General features: G+C 33.9%; 1 protein-coding gene, 2 long non-coding RNA genes and 1 other non-coding gene across 4 annotated transcripts; 2 read left to right on the top strand and 2 right to left on the bottom strand.

Annotated features, from left to right (window-relative positions):
• Window positions 1-1025: 1025 nt before the first annotated feature.
• On the bottom strand, window positions 1026-2980 carry LOC123904589. The gene is made up of 2 exons (XR_006808269.1): window positions 2920-2980; window positions 1026-2222 (listed from the first exon to the last, which is right to left on the bottom strand). It is a non-coding gene; the product is annotated as an uncharacterized LOC123904589 (long non-coding RNA).
• Window positions 2981-6807: 3827 nt separating this feature from the next.
• Window positions 6808-7792, top strand: LOC123904593. Its single transcript, XR_006808270.1, has 3 exons — window positions 6808-6984; window positions 7101-7240; window positions 7637-7792. It is a non-coding gene; the product is annotated as an uncharacterized LOC123904593 (long non-coding RNA).
• Window positions 7793-16172: 8380 nt separating this feature from the next.
• Window positions 16173-18806, bottom strand: LOC123895746. The gene has a single exon (XM_045946237.1). The coding sequence runs from the start codon at window positions 18804-18806 to the stop codon at window positions 16173-16175; it is 2634 nt and encodes an 877-aa protein (XP_045802193.1).
• LOC123903368 lies at window positions 18187-18293 on the top strand. Its single transcript, XR_006807945.1, has one exon. It is a non-coding gene; the product is annotated as a small nucleolar RNA R71 (small nucleolar RNA).
• Window positions 18807-19730: the final 924 nt, after the last annotated feature.

A 19730-nucleotide genomic window follows, 5' to 3' on the forward strand; every position in this document is an offset into this window, starting at 1 on the left:
GACGGTGCCTCAAAAGGCAATCCTGGCTTAGCTGGGTGTGGAGGTATTTTTAGGAATCAGAATGCAGATTTGTTGTATTGCTTTGCTGAGCCTTTGGGCATTGCTTCCTCATATCAAGCTGAACTGTGTGCAGCAATGTCAGCTATAGAAGTTGCTCACAGAATTAAATGGCATAACATCTGGATTGAAACTGATTCAGCTCTTGTGGTCCTAGCGTTCCAAAACTCTAACTCTGTGATTTCTTGGAATTTAAGAAACCGATGGAACAATAGCATGTTTCTCTTTGGTCAATTGAATGGCATAGTGACTCATATTTACAGAGAAGGAAATCAAATTGCAGACTCCCTTGCAAATCATGGTTGTGCTTTATCTTCTTTCACTTTTTGGCATCAAGCTCCTGTGTTTATTTCTGATAATTTAGCTAAAAACAAACTAGGTTTCTCAAGCTTTAGATATTGTACTTGATGGAGTTTCGTTTTTATGTCCTGTAACACCCCCTTTTCAGAGACTGAAAAGAAGAGCGTCACAGTTCTCTACCCAGATTTAAATGTTTAAATACAAGCAAATAAAATCATGCTGATTTATTTTTGGTAAAGGAAAGTAATAAGTGAGAAATGTACTCTAATATAAGCACTATTATTTTTATTTAAGAAAGTTTTCAAAATTCTCTTTATATAAATTTAAAGTAAGCCCATAAATAATATGCATCACTTATATTAAACAATCATCTAGTAATTTTGCTCAAAGAATTTTCAAATATAAAACATTTCCATTTCACATAAGTGTCTTACAATTTTTCAATATGAAATAATAAAAGATAAATTCCTACAAAAGACTCTAACCCACAAACGATCACGAGCTGGTCAAACACTAAAGATGCATGTCATCTAGAGAGTACCCCAATGACGTCATCAATACATATCAAAGAGATCTTTCTATTCGGAATCCAAAAATAAAACTAGACCACCAATCAGATACCTAACGTTCTTTATTTTAATGTCTCTCACAATGCCATTTTCCTTTCCTCAATGAACTTCAACTTGAGGTCTTAGTATCCTGCACTAACTGTTGTAAGGGGTGAATCACTCGTACACAAGTTACCATCGTGATGATGTCACAAGGCTACACATAATATTATACAAGTATATACATTTATTTAACTATTATATATACATACCTGAGTATCTAATCATGTATTTACATCAAATAGAATCAAGTAGTCAAATAGTCACGTATAGTCAAATAGTCACAAAAATATGAATTGCACAAAACATTATATCAATATCATAATTCAACAATTAGTCAAAAACAAAGATAATCGAATATATCCAATATATCAATCATCAAATATATCAAACATCGAGATTTAATCATTTAAAATGTATATAAAATCCAATCATAATTTTCACTCAAAGTTAGTCTTCTAACTTGGTTAGTATTATCTTTATTCAACCTACTCCATGGAGACCTCTATTATGAGCGTAAGGCCGTTTCAACTGCCATAACATGGTTGTTTGCAAATCAACATATATCAAATATGTCTCAACCATTCTGGCCCGAGCGCTACACCTTATTATAGATAGTCCTGCACAGTCAGGTTTCACCACGTCGGGTTGTATGATTTCCTCCAGTCAGAGTGGCTATCTCTGACTATTGGTAGGAGTTCAAAACGCCGGTGATCCCCAGTAGGTCTTGAGGCGACCTAGCCGAACCTATCCTCAGTCTTACATACATTATCGTATTGTAAGAAACACCCTGTTTTGCTCTTCACCTATCAAAGGTGATTAACCGTTCAACTTTTCAACTTAAGTTTTCTTTGTCAATATCTAACTTGACATATTAATCCTCAACACTTCTAATAAAACTTATGAGATCACCTCAAACTTTCACCATAAATACTCAAGCACATAGATATTATTATAAATAAACAAACCAAAAACATAGATAATTTATTTATTATTCTTCACAAAACATTTTCAAATCATATCATTGCTGAAGATTTATTCACATAAACTCAAACCAAATCAATCACTCATCATTTTGCATTTTGCATATACCTTAATGAATTTAAATTACTATTAAGTACACAACACCCCTAATTATAACTAATAATATATATACAAGTAACACATTTCTTGTGCTCATCGAAACTTATTATTAGCAATTCCCCTTACCTTGAAGCTTTCCAAAATAACTCGAGCAATCACCTTCATCTAGGACACCTATTAACTCATCAAAACAACTATTTCTTAACTAACTAGAATTATAATTAAATTCTAACAATACTAATGTATTAAAAGAAATTATGCAAGAACAGGAACCTAACATAATTAAGAAATTGCATGACATCTACTTCTTATTCTCATACGTGTATATGGCTTCAGATCATTAAACAAAACACTTTCCACATATCATAATAATAATCTAAATGTTTAGAAGGATATGGTTCTGTTACCATATTTTCGGTTCTTTCTTTCATTTTATTTCATTTCGTTTTCTTTTCTAAACAATTAGATAAAATAAATGAATGTTTTCTTAATTAAAACTTAGAGAAATAATACATGGCAGTGAACATGAATCAAAAGTGTAATATAAAATCAAAGTGAAATTAGACAACAAGTTAACTAAAACATTTGAGTAAATGCTCTGTTTTTAGAAATATTGGAAAAAGGCTCTTAGTTTTCATAGAGTTGGCTTAAGCTAAAAACTAGAAGAATTGCATAAGTGCTCTGTTCCCTTCATAAGTAATAATAAGACTATAGCTAGTAACTACATAAAATTCTTGGAAGCAATTGAAAATACTAAGTGTCTAAAGATTTTTAGAATGAATGAAAGAGATGAGTTACTTAAAAGAATAAAACAAACATAATATAGAATGTTATAGTAATAGTAGAATGGAAGAAAAGTTAAGAGCTTGACCTTCAGTAAGCAGGTTGCCGAAAGTGATGGTTGTGTGCAAAATAGGAAGGGTTAGTGTCCTATTTATAGTGGTTCCACTTTACCTCTATATGGTGAATTGAAAGGCCACATTTTTACTTTCACTAAAGCCCACGTTTTCACTTATACTTGTGGAGGAAAATTAAGCCATGATGATGCATAGGTGTAATTCCTATCTTAAAATTAAATGCATGCTTATCTCTTAATCTTTCATTTTATTTTTCATTTAATTTTAATAACATAGATATTTTTCTGGTCTAAAAGATGTTTTTCTTTTCTTTTTCAGCGATATAAATTTATACTATCGAGTTACTCACTGTCCGAAATTCGGTAGAATTTTAAGCCCAAACTTTTATCATAGCCTACTACAATATTTCATAATTGATATCTAAAGTTATTTTTCTTAAATTCACAGTCTAGAGAAAATATTAATTATCAATCTACACAAAATAAATATACTATCAAAGCACACCTAAAATAATTCAGAAATATTAGGTATCACAATGACATATTTTCATAAACTATTTATTTTTAAGGGTTTATACTTTTACACTACTAGTTCTGAAATTTAAACCATAGCTTACATCAAATTAATAGATTAGATTTATAGATTTTCTTTATCTAAAATTCATTTCCAAGAAAATAATTACTTAAACATTCTCATACTTTAGACACGTAACTAGGACTAACATGATATTGAATACTCATTGAATGTATTATTTTCACAAACTATTATAAAAATATAACTAAATGATCAAATTAATTTTATAAAAATACTAAAATTAATAATATAAGGAAAATACTAGTTTATAAAATTTGGGGTGTTACATGTCCCCTCCATATTGTATGTCGTTTTCTCTTTTTAATATATTTGGGGTTGGTTAGTTGTTTGCTACCACCCTTTTTGTTTAAAAAAAAAAAAAATTTATTCTTCTTTTTTTTTTTTTATTATTAATTTTATAGAATTGACTGTTTTATTCTTATTTCTATATTCCTATGATCTATTTTATTCTTATTTTTAAGCATATAATATTTTTGCACAGGTTGCTTAAATAGATTATTGAGTTGATCATATCAATTTATTTTGTTGCTATTTTTATGAGTATAAATTATTCTGTTTTGTTTCAATCTATAATATGTTTTGTTTTTATTTTTAAGCATATCATTTTTTTTTTGTATTTATCTTATATTCTTTCTATATATATATATATATATATATATATATATATATATATATATATATATATATATATATATATATATTTTGTTAAAAGTGAAATTACAATGAAGGATATAAAACTTGCAACGTGGTTAAAAATAATAAGGATAAATTAGTAACTTTGGTGGTAATCGATTTTAATATATTAGTAATAGATATGCCCTTATTCTAAATTAAAATGATTGTTGTTTTTGTAAGCACGTCCGGTCCTGACTATTTAAAAGTCTAATCCTGAATGTTGAAAATAGAGCTTTAATGAAAAATTCATATAAAAAAAAATTAAAAAGAAAATGTTTAATCTTGGATTGGGCTTTTAATTTTTCGTTCAACAAAGACATATTAAAAGATAATGTGAATCTTTTTAGAATGGTCATTTTAATTTTTTTTTACCTACTACGGCATAAAAAAATGGAGGCTCGGCTCCGTAGAGCTGGTTGCTCATGTTTAAGAAAATGTTGCTCATGTATAAGGATAGAGATATTGTAATAGGTAAGAACTGAGATTCAAGAACTCGAATTTTTTCATTTATTAACTTTAAAAGGTAAAAATATTTTTTTCATTTTTTTTTTGTTTTCGCTACCAAATGGAATTTTATTTGCTCTCTTCAACCTCAACTACGGCTCTGGTAAACATATCACTTTCCATTATTAATTTTAATATTAGAATTTTTTATGTTCTTATTATTCATAGATAACTTTCTTAAAGTGTGTAAGTTATTCTCAAAGAGTTTAACTCTTATGTAAAAATTTGTTTGCACCTTTAGCAAATTACATGCAATCATATTAACATTCTTAATGATCTAACTTTTATGATTTTGTTTTGATGTATACAATGTTGTAGATATGGTGCAAAAAGATGATTTCAAATTTTGTCGCCAAAGTATGACATTGAGTGGAAATTGTCAAAATTCTCCTACATGCATTACAGTATTCAATGCTAAATATGGAGCAAGCGCAACCACTCACAGTTGTAATTGTCAAGATGCTGGTAAAAGCCACACTTGTTCATGCTGTATTAATTGTGATTATACAGATGGTAAAACTCCTTGTTAGAATCTCAAATAGTGCACTATGTTATCAACTTAGTGTGGCGAGAGGTTGAACTTATAATCTCATGGAAGTTGAATTCAAGTTGTACACTGGTCAATAGTACCATTATTATTAATAAGAATTTTCTTTGTCAATGTTTTATAAAAACTTTATTAATATTGTTAAAAATTAATGTAATTTAATAAATAATGTCTTGACGTCAGAATAATTGTGTTGTTATGTTTTGAGTTTTGGTACGATCTTATTATCTTTTTTTATTTTCATTTCAATAAATATATAAATAGTTTAATTGTGAGAAATGTTGGTGGGTGAGATTATTAAACTCTCAACTCTTATCTTTTCAACCCTTTTATCAAATGAAAAAGAAAAAGCAACAAAACCTAAAGAAACTAAAGACTAATGCCTTTATATATTGATTGAAAAGGCATTTTTAAAAATATAAGAAATATCAACAAGATAACAAGTGCAAATCTAAGTTTGTAGGAAATTGATATATTTTTGAACCCCAGACTTTCCACTCAATTTAAAGGTGAAATTATAGTCACTACTCACTAGGCTAATTGACTAAAAAAAATGTAAATTATAATCTTAAGGTGTGAAGTTCGAATCCTGTCAGGAACAATTGTAAAATCGGCATCAATGCACTTAAATTAATAATAATAAAAAAAATATAAATTATAAATCCTATTGATATCTTAATAATATTTTACTGTAAGTATAAACATTAGTAAGTGGTGTAACAGGCACATGAACCGGTGCATTCGAAAAGTATGAACCTGTTCAGAGACAAATTATTAATAATATAAAATCTTGAACAACTTATGCATCGATGCAAGCAGGCCATGCATAGTTCAAGATCCCCGTGAACTAATTCATGCACCGGTGCAAGAATGTCTCGGGTTTTTAGAAACCAAGCTATGAACCAGTTCAAATGAGCCACGAATCGGTGCATGAAATCCGGAAGACATGCACTAGTTCATACCATGTATGCATTGGTTAAAAAATGTTGATATTTGAAAAATAAGCTAAGTTCAATGCATTTTTGAAAACCTATTTAGAAAATTATGATTCTAAAATTGTCTTAATCAAATCAATCTATTTTAATCTTATTTTTGACATCATTCAAAACAAACGAGAGTATGTGCACGAACAATTAGGTGCATAACTATACTTTTAGAAGTAAATTTTTAATCTATGGTCCTGCACACTAGAACATACATCAGAGTATCCAATCATTCTATTACACATTGTTATCTTAAACACTGTAACATCCCGACTTTAAATAATAGGAGTATTATTAATTTAAGGTATTGTTTGAATTAAATTAAGTAAGAACAAGTAATAGTGGTGAGGCATAATGGCACACATGGAATTAAGATAAAATTGAAAAGGGTAATTGTGGAAGTAAACATAGAAAAGCATGTCTTGATAAATAAAAAACCGAATTGGGTTGGTTCCGGACGGTTTTACGGGTTCGCGGGTCTGTTTTGCGGTTTCTAGTGAGTTTACACGGTCGGGTCCGGTTCAATAAAATGGAACCACGGATACCCGAACCGAACCGTGTTTACTATTTTATTTTTATTTTTTATTACTAATATGATGACATCCTTTTCAGTCTTTACTTTTTTACGCTTAATATTTTCCAATTCCTTTTGTTTCCTCTCTCACTCACTCTTTTCTATTGCCAAACCCTAGCCGCCGCCGTGCATTCCCTCCTTCTCCTCCGTTTTCTCAACTCTTTCTCCACCATCCCATCCATCCACTGTCGTCAAACTCAAAGTATCTACCATCCTTCTCATCAATTTTTCTTTTTTTGATTTACTGGGTTTTGTTGTTTTAAGTTTTCACAAATCTTAATAGTTTTCTTTTTGTTTTTCTATCATGTAATACACAAGAAGTAAGATATAAAACTGCTCATGGTTGAGGAACAAAGATGCTGATCGACAGATTTCTCTTCAGATCTACATGGTATATAAATTTTTTCAAATCTGTCCTTGTTGGATCCATAGATCTGTGAAGTTGTATATTGAGATAGGTAGTGATATTTATTTTACACTCTTGTAATTTTTTTGTTTTCATTTTATTTGTTGTATCTTAATCATTAAGCAGCAACATCTCCATGTTTTTAGGATCTCAAGTTAGGGTTTGTTATTTCAGTTTCTATTTCTTAATTTTGGATTTTTCATGTTACTATTTGACTAATTATTTTGTTAATTTTTGAGTTTGGGTTTGAATCTTTAACCTCTGTTTTCATTTTTTCCAGATATTTGATTTAACAACCTACTAAAAAAATAGATCTGTTACTTTGTTTTTGTATTGACTTGTAGTTCTATTCTTAGAATAACTAGTTAATATTAATAACCTTTTTAGTGAATTAATTGTAATATACTATATGAATTTATATTTTAATTTAACCTTTTCTTTTCTCCAGGAAACTCTAAGGATTGGAGGTTTGAATGAAGAAAAAAAATGATCGACAAGTCATGTTGGCATTGGAATAATTCCTTCAAGTGTTTATGGATTTTAAGTGTTGTAATATTTTTTGATAGTGTTTTGTTGAATATATAATGTTATTGAATGTATTTTATATAGTTTGTTAATTTAATTGGACTAGAATTAACATGATACAACAAAAATGAGACAGAATGACATACAAAAACAAAACCATCTAAAATTATCATAAAAATGAGACAAAAAGGTCAAAAATTAAAATAAGACCCAATTTACAGTATAAACGAGACAAAACAATCTAATTTTAAATTGAATGTGGCCCATTAAAAAAAACAAAAATTGTCTGGGTCACAAATGGCCCAACCCGTAATAAACCACCCGTTTGACCCGTTATCCGTTGGACCCGAACCCGTTTTACCCGAATCCTAAAATCAGTTCGATATGGGCCAATAGATATGACCCGTGGATTGGGCCGGTTTGAGATTTTGGGCCCATACCGACCCAAACCGACCCGTTGTCCACCCCTAGATATATATGTGTGGACTTAAGTGGCAAAGCAGATCACTCATCTTCTTTCTCTCTCTCGTTATCAGTAGCTCAACAACAACACACTCCACCAATTGTCTCTTCCTCTCACGCCATGTTCCATTTCACCAAATAAATTCAATTCCTTTGAATGTTCTATGTGCTACTCAATCACCATATGTTCCATTGTTTTCGATTTTAATAATGTTTCAGCCACTGCTCTTCCATTTATTACCTCGCAAACACTGATGTTTGAAGGAAATCAAGTTTAGCTTAAATCCATCTTCAACAACATCTTGAAGCTTATCAATCTTCACTCAATTGCAACATGCAAGTCAAATCAACTCAGGAAACTCTCAAATATATAATTTATGTTACAGCCCTAAGCCCCAAATTCTATTCTTTCAATTCTTTCTTGCATGTACAAGAAATTCATTCAAGATCTAGCTTCTAAATTTCTAAGGAACTAAGGTATAGATATTGGTTCAAATCTCCTTTTCCATTGTTTGAGCTTCAAAACAAAATCGAATCTTTACCTCCTCTTGGTCTGGTGTTGTTAAAACTGATTGGTATGATTAGAATAGTAATGCATGAATTCTATGGAATTGTAGTTAAAAATTCGTATGACAGTACAGGTATTAACCGAGTCATAGCGGTTGCTGTGTAGCCCAGATTTGTGTAATTGTTAGAGTTTCGGATTCTACACTTAATTCTCTTCAGTTTGGATATAAATTTGGTATGTTTTGGATTAGAAATGGATTCAGAAAACGCGTTTGAAGTTGGGATATTAATGCTGGAAAGTGCTTACGGGTTTTGGCATGAATTTTGCAGAATAAGCTAAAATGTGAGTTTAAGTTGGGTGAATGATTCCATTACTGATTATGTATGCTTAATTGGCTGAGTAAGAGTTTGGTGTGAAGTTGAAATGCACAAATTAGAAGTTGGAAGTCAGTAGCAGTCTTGTGTAGAAAATCTGTCGCGGGTTGCATATGTGAGTAGCACCATCGGATGGTTCTAAGCGGGCGAGATGGCTCGGTATTGCTAGCAATTTTAGGTGGGTTCCCTTAGAGCCTTAAACTCTAGTTAGTTTTAGCTCCATTAGTTTCCCCAAAATTTATGCATGACAACATTAGTTTAGATATGATAATAGTATCCCCAAATTATGAATTGTGCATGATCACATAAGTTTAGGATCAATTAGTGTATGAGAGGAGCTTAATCCCAAAGCTTCTCTCCATTTTAATCATGTAATATATGTTGCATTATTCATGGCTAGCGAGAAAAGGGATTTGTGGTGAGAAGTCTTGTAAAAATGGTGAAAAACATGAAAACAGAGTACTAAACTGATAATCTCGCTAAGCGACGTACTTCTGGCTAAGCAAGGATATCAGCTCAGAATTCTGCAGAATTTGAAAACAGGAACTGTATTACTCTTTTGATTCCCCAATCTTTCTAGATGATTTTCTGTGAATAATGCAGGTATAATCCTTAATTAAAATGTTAATTACACATTAAGTTATGATAATCAGGAAATCAGGACAAGTTAGTTACCCAGGGAGGGAATTCATGGGCAGGATAACAATCAGGATAGTTATGTTAAGGAAGTCAGTCAATCATGGTGGTTACTTATGTACCATGTTATGGGATTCGAGGAATCCAATCATGTTACGATTGTGAGCTTCATGCCGTGTCGATGCGTATAATCATCGACGACGGATATGTCAGACCTCTGAGATCGGCTCACCTCAGAGTGTCTTAGTTATGTTAAAATGAACAAGATATTTAATATGTGTTACACCTTTATATTATTATGTTTATGAAATCATGTTATGAAATTATGTTAAGACTGACAATCAGGATCAAGGAACTTTTAGTTCATCAGTTGCCCCCGGTGTAAACACCAATAGTAACTGGGTAGTAGGAATCCACTGAGACGAAGTGACTGTTCTCATCCGCCACTTATTTGATTTCAGATAAGCAGGTTGTTCGAGGATCGTGGCCTCGAAGCATGAAGATTCAGATACGTGGATTATATTATGGAGCTGACGTTATGTTAATCTTATGTCTATAAGATTCAGTTTATTTATGTTCAGTTGTTAGCTCGATCATGTATTCATTCATTGGATTTTTGTAATCCTATTCATGTATTTGGTCTTTATGTAATGAAAATTAATGTTTCCCGATTCAGTTATGTACACTCTTGTCGATATTCTAGATAAATTGACATGGGGTGTTATAATTGGTATCAGAGCAGGTCGATTCAGTATCGGACCTTGCCGCGAATCATTAAAATTCAATCCAAAGTAGTATGAACCCTTTAGAGTCTGGACTGTTTACGCTGAAACCACCGCGTGCTGAGCCCGATCAACTCAGTATCGTGTATGGTAGGCAGGGTATTACGGTTAAGAACCGAAGTGGACCAAGGAGGTCGTGTAGTAAGAACGTAGTAGGAGCACAAACTCAGAAGGAAGTATGAACGAATATCATTAGAATCGAATATTGGAACTACAGCAGTCGACGCCACAGGAGTAATTAGAGTGACACCAATGAGTGGTGGGCATAATTTGGGAATAGTATGTGGCTTAATACTATTAGTAAGGGGCATGTCTGGAAATGCTCGAACCGAACGCGGTCAACTGACGATAGCAGGTTTAAGGATATGGAAAATTCTGGGAATGGAAAATCAGTATCAAAGTAAGCTTTGATCGGAGTGAGACTAGGACTGAATATAAGAGTAAAGATGCCCAGGTGATTATAGTAAGTCTGAATTGTGCAAAGTGATAAATATTGGACTTGGAGGAACTGAGCACAATATAACTGAAATGTGTAGTACGCAAGTAATATTCAACTGGAATGTATGCGTCGTGTCGACTTCTTCGAACATAGAAACAACCTCATTCACTTATAAAACTTTTCATCAAGAGCACGTAAAACCAAGCGAGACCTACTGCTAGTTAGTAAACCAAAACTTTTCCCAATTATGACTAACCTTCATTGCAGCCGCGTAGTTCATCCCATAGAATTCGAAATTAGACCACAAGGATTCTTTTACCTTTCTAAAGTCATTTGTTGTATCACTTCCTTAGGACATTACCACTAGTTGTCCTTGATTAAATAATTTCAGCCTCACAACTCATAATCAGAGATCGTATCTGACCATTAGAAGTCCAGCATTGCCTGGAGTAACAATTACGAAGTATGAACATTACATTCCTCGAACCTATCTCATTTTGATAGAGAGATAAATTCTTCTGGTGCTATGAGACCTATCACTTACATTTAATGTAAGAATTCCATTAAGTTGAGAACTTTTCTAATTCCTCAATAATAGTGAATAGGATTCACATTTAGAGTGTTATCCTTATGTAACTCTAACGAAATGTCTTCAGCTTTCCAGTTTTGTTATCAATAATCAGTTCGGACCTATGTACGTTTTAATTGCTTGTTAAGAGTAATATGTTATGATCCTTTAAGAACTATCAGTTATTCATGTCGATCTTCAGAGCAGTAACATTATGTTCTCCATCAAGAGATTCTCTAATCTTTTATTTTCATCACTGATGATCAGTTCAGAACCACAAAATTAAGTAACCATTAAGGGTCATGAGTAATTTCAGTTTAAGTTCTTATGTGTCTTGTTAATCTGTTAAACAACATCGTAAGGTACCTTGAACATTGGAAACACTAATCCATCCAGAGATATAAGTAGTATCAAGATTAGTGCTGATAGTGCGAACCTTTCAAATCCATTCGCTGTAACCAAGTTAGACCAAAGTAAGCCTGAGAATGTTAAGCCAATAAACATGAGTGTCCCTTTGGAAAACAACCAGGTATCCTTGTGACTGATTAATTAACATCAACAAGCAACCTAGAGTTAGTCAACTCAATTAGTAGTAGCATCACCATCGGTGAACCAAGACATGTGTTTTACTTTCCATTGGTGACCAGTCTATCTTAAACAACCCTTTATCGCGAAGAATATCACCGTCGAAGTAAGAGTCGTCGTTGGAACAACTCGGTTATCACAACCAAACGTAATGGTAAGAAGAGACGAATGCTAGGAAAGTGGTAATATGAGACAACTGTAAACAGTATGAGTTGACGTATCGCGGACATGTAAGATTATGGTAAATTAAAATGTTAAGTGTGCGGTGGTGCGTCTCATGTCACGAAGTGATGTGAGTTTTACCTTGTAATGTCATACGGTAGGAGAATTAATAACAATAGGAGGAAACATCGGATGAGATGAAATGAAATGTGACAGTGTCCGGGAATTTATAAACCAAAGTCGTAATGATGCAGTCTGAAGATGACGGTAAGTAGTTGAAATCAGAGTGCGCAGCCAGTATTGGGTGAGAATGTAGGCGACAGATTGACTTGTAGGCCAACAACTCTTTTGAAAAGAAAGTTTTATTCCAATGAATTGAAGATGGATGACCGTAAGATGAATAAAAAAAAAAGTATGACGTATCAGTTACGCATATATTCATGTTTGAGCCTAGGATTGTTAATAAAGGAGTACCCGTGAGAATGAAGATTGTGAAAGGAAAACGGTTCAACTAAGAATACTGACGCGATGAACTAGAAAGACCAAGTATGTTTTGGGTGCTGAATTGAATAGTGCAGAAGAGGAAAAGTTATGCCACGAGCGTTTGAGTTGATGAAAAATAACTGAAAGAGCTAATGTAAGAAGAGCACTGATGCGCTGCAAGTATACAGCCTTGCCGCGTGTAGTTTTAAAAGATTATCGATCCCACAGAGACCAATAGTCGACCTACCGTTATCTAATGTTACGTTGTAAATCTAAGGCTAAATAGTAAATAGTAGTAGAATTTTTAAATAAAACAAAAGAAAATATTTTTTTTTGGGTTTTTAGAATAATAAAGCGTATTGCTAGGATGAGCTCTTAGTTGCTTCACAGGGTTCGATATTTAATTCGCGCTAAGTAAAATTACTACCGCATCTAATTGTCGTATTTTAATAAAAGCGATGCTCCAGGCGAAAGCCGTTCTCACTTCCAGCTCTCACAACTCTCATCATGAAATTATAAAATACTTATCAAAGTAGTTTTCGTGCTAAGTAAAATTACTACACCACCTAGTTGTCGTATTTTAATAAAGTCGATGCTCCAGGCGAAAGCCGTTCTCACTTCCAGCTCTCACAACTCTCATCATGAAATTAATAAAATACTTTACAAAGTAGTTGCATTACTTCTAGATATTTAGTGGTGTAAACAATTAAGTTTTCGAATTATATTGGTTTAAAAACACTAATCTCAGCTATCGCGAATCTTGACTAATGTTGTAGATTATAAAGGTGATGCTAAACTCTCGTCTCACATCCGCTAATAAAGTACTTTTTGAAAACCAAATATAATTAAATTACTTCTAATCCTAAGTGGGCGTTCTTCCGAATTAGAAATAATTATCGACTCTAATCCTAAGTGGGTGTTCTTCCGAATTAGAATCAATGTTCAGTTTTTACTATCTAGTAGAAATATCAAGTGGCGTTCTATGTTGATCCTACTTTAATTAATTCTCACTCTCGTGACAAATTATAGTCATTTAAAAATAAAAACTGCTTAAAGAAAACTTAAAAGAAACTAGCGCGCGAACTAACTATTGAAACCCTACTAGCTACTAATCACACATCCTAGCAATATTAAATTAGCTAGACATAACTAAAACTAAAACTAAAGACGAAATAAATAAATAAGCGGGAAATAAAAACATAAAGCAAATAAATAAATAAAGCATAAATAAATAAAAACAATAAAGAAAAATAAAAGAAAGAAAGAAAATAAAATAAAAACCTGGATAAAAGCTCCAAGGAATAACGTCGGCACAAAAGAAAATAATATTCAACTTTAGAAAGAATTCCCGCAAAGGCTTAAGAATTCTTTCCAACTAACTATACGAGTTATATTCTCGTTTTACAAGTTAATTGTTACAAAGTTGTGTGTCTAGAAAGTGGAGAAAAGGGACCTATTTATACTAAAATACAAAACACTACTGTTGAAATCTGCCCGATGTGGGACTAATTTCACAACACGCGTCACCGTCCGATTGAATTTTGAGGGACGGTCATGATGGAAAAGTGGCAGGCGCCACTTTGGTTCCTTGTGGCAGGTGCCACTTTGTTTGTGCTGGCAGGCTTGAATTGCTTTTGAGTGGGCTGCACACGTGTGGCCCAATTGGTTGCACGTGTGTGGCCTTTTTGTCCGGTTTTGCTTCTTTTTGGTCCGTTTTCGCTCCTTTCTTCAACTCGTGCAATTTTTATCTGTTTATTTAAAATACGAGAAATAAGTAACAATTCATAATATAAAACTTCGGAATCAAAATAAAAATAATTAAAATATAATAGTAAATTAACTAAATAAATAGCATATTTTTAGGTGCATCAAACTCCCCTAAACTTGAACCATTGCTTGTCCTCAAGCAATTTAGCTTGCATATAGAAAACATTTGAAATGCGAAGCAACTCACACACACAGACTCAGAGAAAAATAACATCACAAGTACTCATACGTGGTCAGAAATTTAGATCGGCTAAGATTAATTAGTTAGGTTCTTTACACAATCAAGAAGGGTATTTCAACGACACACAAAGTTCTCCCTCTTATACATATCGAATTCGGATCATGCCGTTGTACTAAAATCTAAATCTTCTCCTTTGTTTCATCCTTTTTCATTCTAGACAGTCACATTAAGACCCTTTATCTATGTCACACACATGGTAAGAAAATCGGTTAGCGTCTTTATTCATCTTTTTCAACCTGCAATTAGCTTGATGATACAAATTTTGATGATACAAATTTTGTATAATCATATAAATATTTTTTCAAGGTTTAACCGTATTACCACAGTATGACCTTATATATATTTTTTTCTTTAAGGTTTAACCGTATTACCACAGTATGACCTTAAGAATTTGCTTAGATGATTCGCTTATATTCATCGACAAACCTACTTAATGTGTGACTTTATAGATGGTGTCCGACTGGATAGATAAACTACTAAAGGATTCCACAAATTTAAATCAGGAGATTTTGGCACAATGGTTATTCAAATTGATATCTATACTAGGGAGACTTCTGGGTGTTGGAAAAATACCGATTTTGTTGTGAAATTCCCTAATTTCCTTAACTTAGCCTCTCGTCTTTTCTTAGCCTATATACTTTCTAAGTGAGCTATTAGCCTAAGTTTTTGGAAAATTTTTTAATTTGGCTCAAGAAAAGGAAAAATTTAGAAAAACCAAAGAATATACTATAAATTCAATTTTTTATTATGCGAAAGGAAATAAAAATTCAAATAACTAAAAATTAAAAGTAAATAAAGATAGTAGAATACTCCCCTAAACTTAAATCCAACAGTGTCCTCACTGTTGTGACTTAAGAGTAGAATTGGAGCGTAAAACCTGTGGTAGATCATGGGGGAGGCTGTTGATGGTTTTGGAATTTGTTGAACTGAAGTCTCAAACCGCCTAGCACTTGTATGACATTGTCGAGCTGTTGTTGACGGTGCTCTTCTGAGCTCTCCCATCTATGATAATAGCCCTGCATCTCATGTTAGTTTTGAAGAATTTGTGCTTATTGGGCTTGCATGAGTTCCATTCGTTCCAACATCTCCTCTTGTTGCTGATGCATCGCATAAAAGAGTCCATCGCGCTCCTCGTTGATAGCATTTAGAGCGCGCATTTCATAGAACACATCATCGACGGTACTCTATCTTGATGAGGAAGAACTGCCTGCAAAAGTGTTAGAAAAATGTGTAGTGTGTGCAGGTGGAACGATGTTGGCGCCCCCACCAGCGGCAACATTTTGAGAAATGTGCGTGGGAGCTCTATTAGTCACAGGATCATCAGAGATAGTCATAAAAAAAATCAAAAATAAAAGAAAGCAAAAATTAAACAAGAATTAAAGAAAACTCATGGGTTGCCTCCCATGCAGCGCTTTGTTTAACGTCGGTAGCTCGACTTCTTAACCCTTTAGATTAGTATGGTGCCTCTTCCAAACTCACGTCCTTAAAATTATGTCCAACATCCTTAGGTCTCCATTTGAACATGTCAAACCATCTCATAGGTGTTTTCCTTTTTCCTTTCTTTTTCTTGGAGGCAGACAAAGATGTTTTATTTTTGAAGATATTACTTTCTGGTTGGGCTTTTAGTATGTCGGGAGGTACTCGTTTAAAGGGTGTGTTATCGACATTTGATTCAGCTATGTCGAGTCTACAGCAAGAGCTTTTCTTAGCTAGGTCGTCATTACCATTTTTATGAGTCGGAGGGATGAGAGTTTTTAGAATTTCAGAATTTTTGGTTTTATCTTTCTCCATCTCTTTTCCACATTCTTTGACGACGTCTAACATATAGCAACTATCTTCAATGGCCGATGCGTTCATGAATTGTGTTAAGATAAATTCAACTTTTTCTTCACCTACTTCAAAGGTGAGCTTTCCTTTTTTCACATCTATTATGGCACCGGCAGTTGCTAAGAATGGCCTTCCTAAAATTATGGGTGTATTGGAATCTTCCCTAATGTCCATGACTATAAAATCAGTTGGGATAAAGAATTGACCTATACGTACTGGCACGTTTTCTAGTATACCTAGGGGGTATTTGACAGAACGGTCAGCGAATTGTATTGACATTTTAGTTGGTCTCAATTCTCCTAACTTAAGTTTTTCATATATGGGCATAGGCATTAAGCTTATACTGGCTCCTAAATCGCATAGTGCTCTATCTATGACATGTTTTCCAATGACACATGGTATGGAAAAACTTCCTGGGTCTTTTAGCTTAGGAGGCATATTATTTTGAAGTATGGAGCTACACTCGGCAGTAAGCATAACAGTTTCTTCTTCCTCGATCTTTTTCTTATTAGTTAAGATATCTTTAAGAAATTTAGCGTACGAGGGCATTCGTGTGATAGCTTCCGTAAAAGGTATTGTGATGTTTAGTTTTTGTAGAAGCTCTACAAATTTCTTAAACTGCCCTACGTTTTTGGATTGTACTAATCTTTGAGGATACGGGATGGGTGGTTTATATGGTGGGGGAGGAACGTAAGGTTTCTCTTTCTCTTGGGTTTCCTCTCCACTATCCTCCTTTTCTTTTGGTTCACTCTCTTTCTCGGTTGTCTTATCAGAATTGGGTTGCATGGCAGGATTTTTAGTTCTAGGATCAGCCGGTCCATCGTATTGTGTCCCACTTTGTAATATAACAGCATTCACATGTCCCCTAGGGTTTGGCTGAGGCTGGCCAGGAAATATGCCTGCGGGAGCAGAGGTAGATGCTTGTTGTTGTGCCACTTGTGCGATTTGTGTTTCTAACATCTTATTGTGAGTGGTTAAGACATCTAGCCTGCTTGTTAATTGCTTAATTTGCTCATTAGTGTGTATGTTTTGATTTAGGACTTCCTTGTTAGTTTGAGTTTGTATGGCTATGAAGTTCTCCATCATCAATTCAAGGTTTGACTTCATAGGAGCATTTTGAGCAGGTTTTTGGAATCCTGGTGGCGAAGGAGTAGGTGCTTGGCCAGGTGCATATGAAGCGTTGTTGCTATTGTACGAAAGGTACGGGTGATTTCTTTGGTTTTGGTTGTAAGAGTTCCCTTGAGTGTAATTCACTTGGTCGTTGGGAGCTTCGGTTAGAAGTCGACATTCAGCGATTGTATGACCCTGAGCTCCGCACAACTCACAATTTTGTATTGTTGCAGCCACGGTGGCTTTGGGTGCGTTGGTTAGACTCTCTATCTTTTGAGTTAAGGCATCTAACTTGGCGTTGATGTGGTCCATGTTGCTGATTTCGTACATTCCACCTTTCGTTTGAGGTTTCTCTACTGTTGTTCTCTCGTTTCCCCACTGATAATGGTTCTGAGCCATGCTCTCGATAAGCTGATAGGCTTGGTTGTATGGTTTATCCATAAGTGCGCCACCAGCTGCGGCGTCTATTGTCATTCTTGTATTATACAAGAGACCATTGTAAAAGGTGTGGATAATTAGCCAATTTTCGAGCCCATGATGAGGACATATCCTAATCATTTCTTTATATCTTTCCCATGCTTCGAAGAGAGACTCATTGTCTCTTTGTCTAAATCCATTGATTTGGGCTCTTAGCATAGCAGTCTTGCTAGGCGGGAAATATCTTGCTAAAAAGACTTTCTTCAACTCGTCCCATGTTGCGACTGAGTTGGATGGTAGGGACTGGAGCCAAGCTCTAGCTCTATCTCTTAACGAGAATGGGAATAAGCGAAGTCTTATAGCTTCGGGACTGACACCATTTGCCTTCACGGTATCCGCGTATTGCAAGAATATGGACAAATGTAAATTGGGGTCGTCCGTGGGGTTTCCGGAGAATTGGTTTTGTTGTACGGCCGACAACAATGAAGGTTTAAGCTCAAAGTTATTTGCTTCAATAGCGGGGGCAGCGATGCTATTGTGTGGTTCTTCTTGCGAAGGAATAGCGTAGGACCTTAGTGGTCGTTCTTGTGGGGCTTCAACCATATCTGGTTCGTTAACTATATCAGGAAGAGGAATCTCTAATTGATTTTCTAAATTTCTACGTCTTAAAAGACGTTCGGGTTCGCTAACTAGTTGTACCAATCTTTCGCCTCTAGAGCGAGTGCTTGACATGCAACAAACGAACTAATCGGGGTAAAATAAAAATAAAAAATAAAAATAAAATTGCCTTAGTCTCTACGGTGTAACACTGGAGTTACGATATCGACTAAATTGGTCCCCGGCAACGGCGCCAAAAACTTGGTGCGCTGCAAGTATACAACCTTGCCGCGTGTAGTTTTAAAAGATTATCGATCCCACAGAGACCAATAGTCGACCTACCGTTATCTAATGTTACGTTGTAAATCTAAGGCTAAATAGTAAATAGTAGTAGAATTTTTAAATAAAACAAAAGAAAATATTTTTTTTTGGGTTTTTAGAATAATAAAGCGTATTGCTAGGATGAGCTCTTAGTTGCTTCACAGGGTTCGATATTTAATTCGCGCTAAGTAAAATTACTACCGCATCTAATTGTCGTATTTTAATAAAAGCGATGCTCCAGGCGAAAGCCGTTCTCACTTCCAGCTCTCACAACTCTCATCATGAAATTATAAAATACTTATCAAAGTAGTTTTCGTGCTAAGTAAAATTACTACACCACCTAGTTGTCGTATTTTAATAAAGTCGATGCTCCAGGCGAAAGCCGTTCTCACTTCCAGCTCTCACAACTCTCATCATGAAATTAATAAAATACTTTACAAAGTAGTTGCATTACTTCTAGATATTTAGTGGTGTAAACAATTAAGTTTTCGAATTATATTGGTTTAAAAACACTAATCTCAGCTATCGCGAATCTTGACTAATGTTGTAGATTATAAAGGTGATGCTAAACTCTCGTCTCACATCCGCTAATAAAGTACTTTTTGAAAACCAAATATAATTAAATTACTTCTAATCCTAAGTGGGCGTTCTTCCGAATTAGAAATAATTATCGACTCTAATCCAAAGTGGGTGTTCTTCCGAATTAGAATCAATGTTCAGTTTTTACTATCTAGTAGA

This window comes from Trifolium pratense, linkage group LG1 (assembly GCF_020283565.1).
Source record: "Trifolium pratense cultivar HEN17-A07 linkage group LG1, ARS_RC_1.1, whole genome shotgun sequence".
NCBI lineage: Eukaryota > Viridiplantae > Streptophyta > Magnoliopsida > Fabales > Fabaceae > Trifolium > Trifolium pratense.

What these genes read in the sequence shown, in the direction of transcription:
- LOC123895746 (XM_045946237.1), bottom strand. Translation starts at nt 18,806, where the DNA reads ATGTCAAGCACTCGCTCTAGAGGCGAAAGATTGGTACAACTAGTTAGC.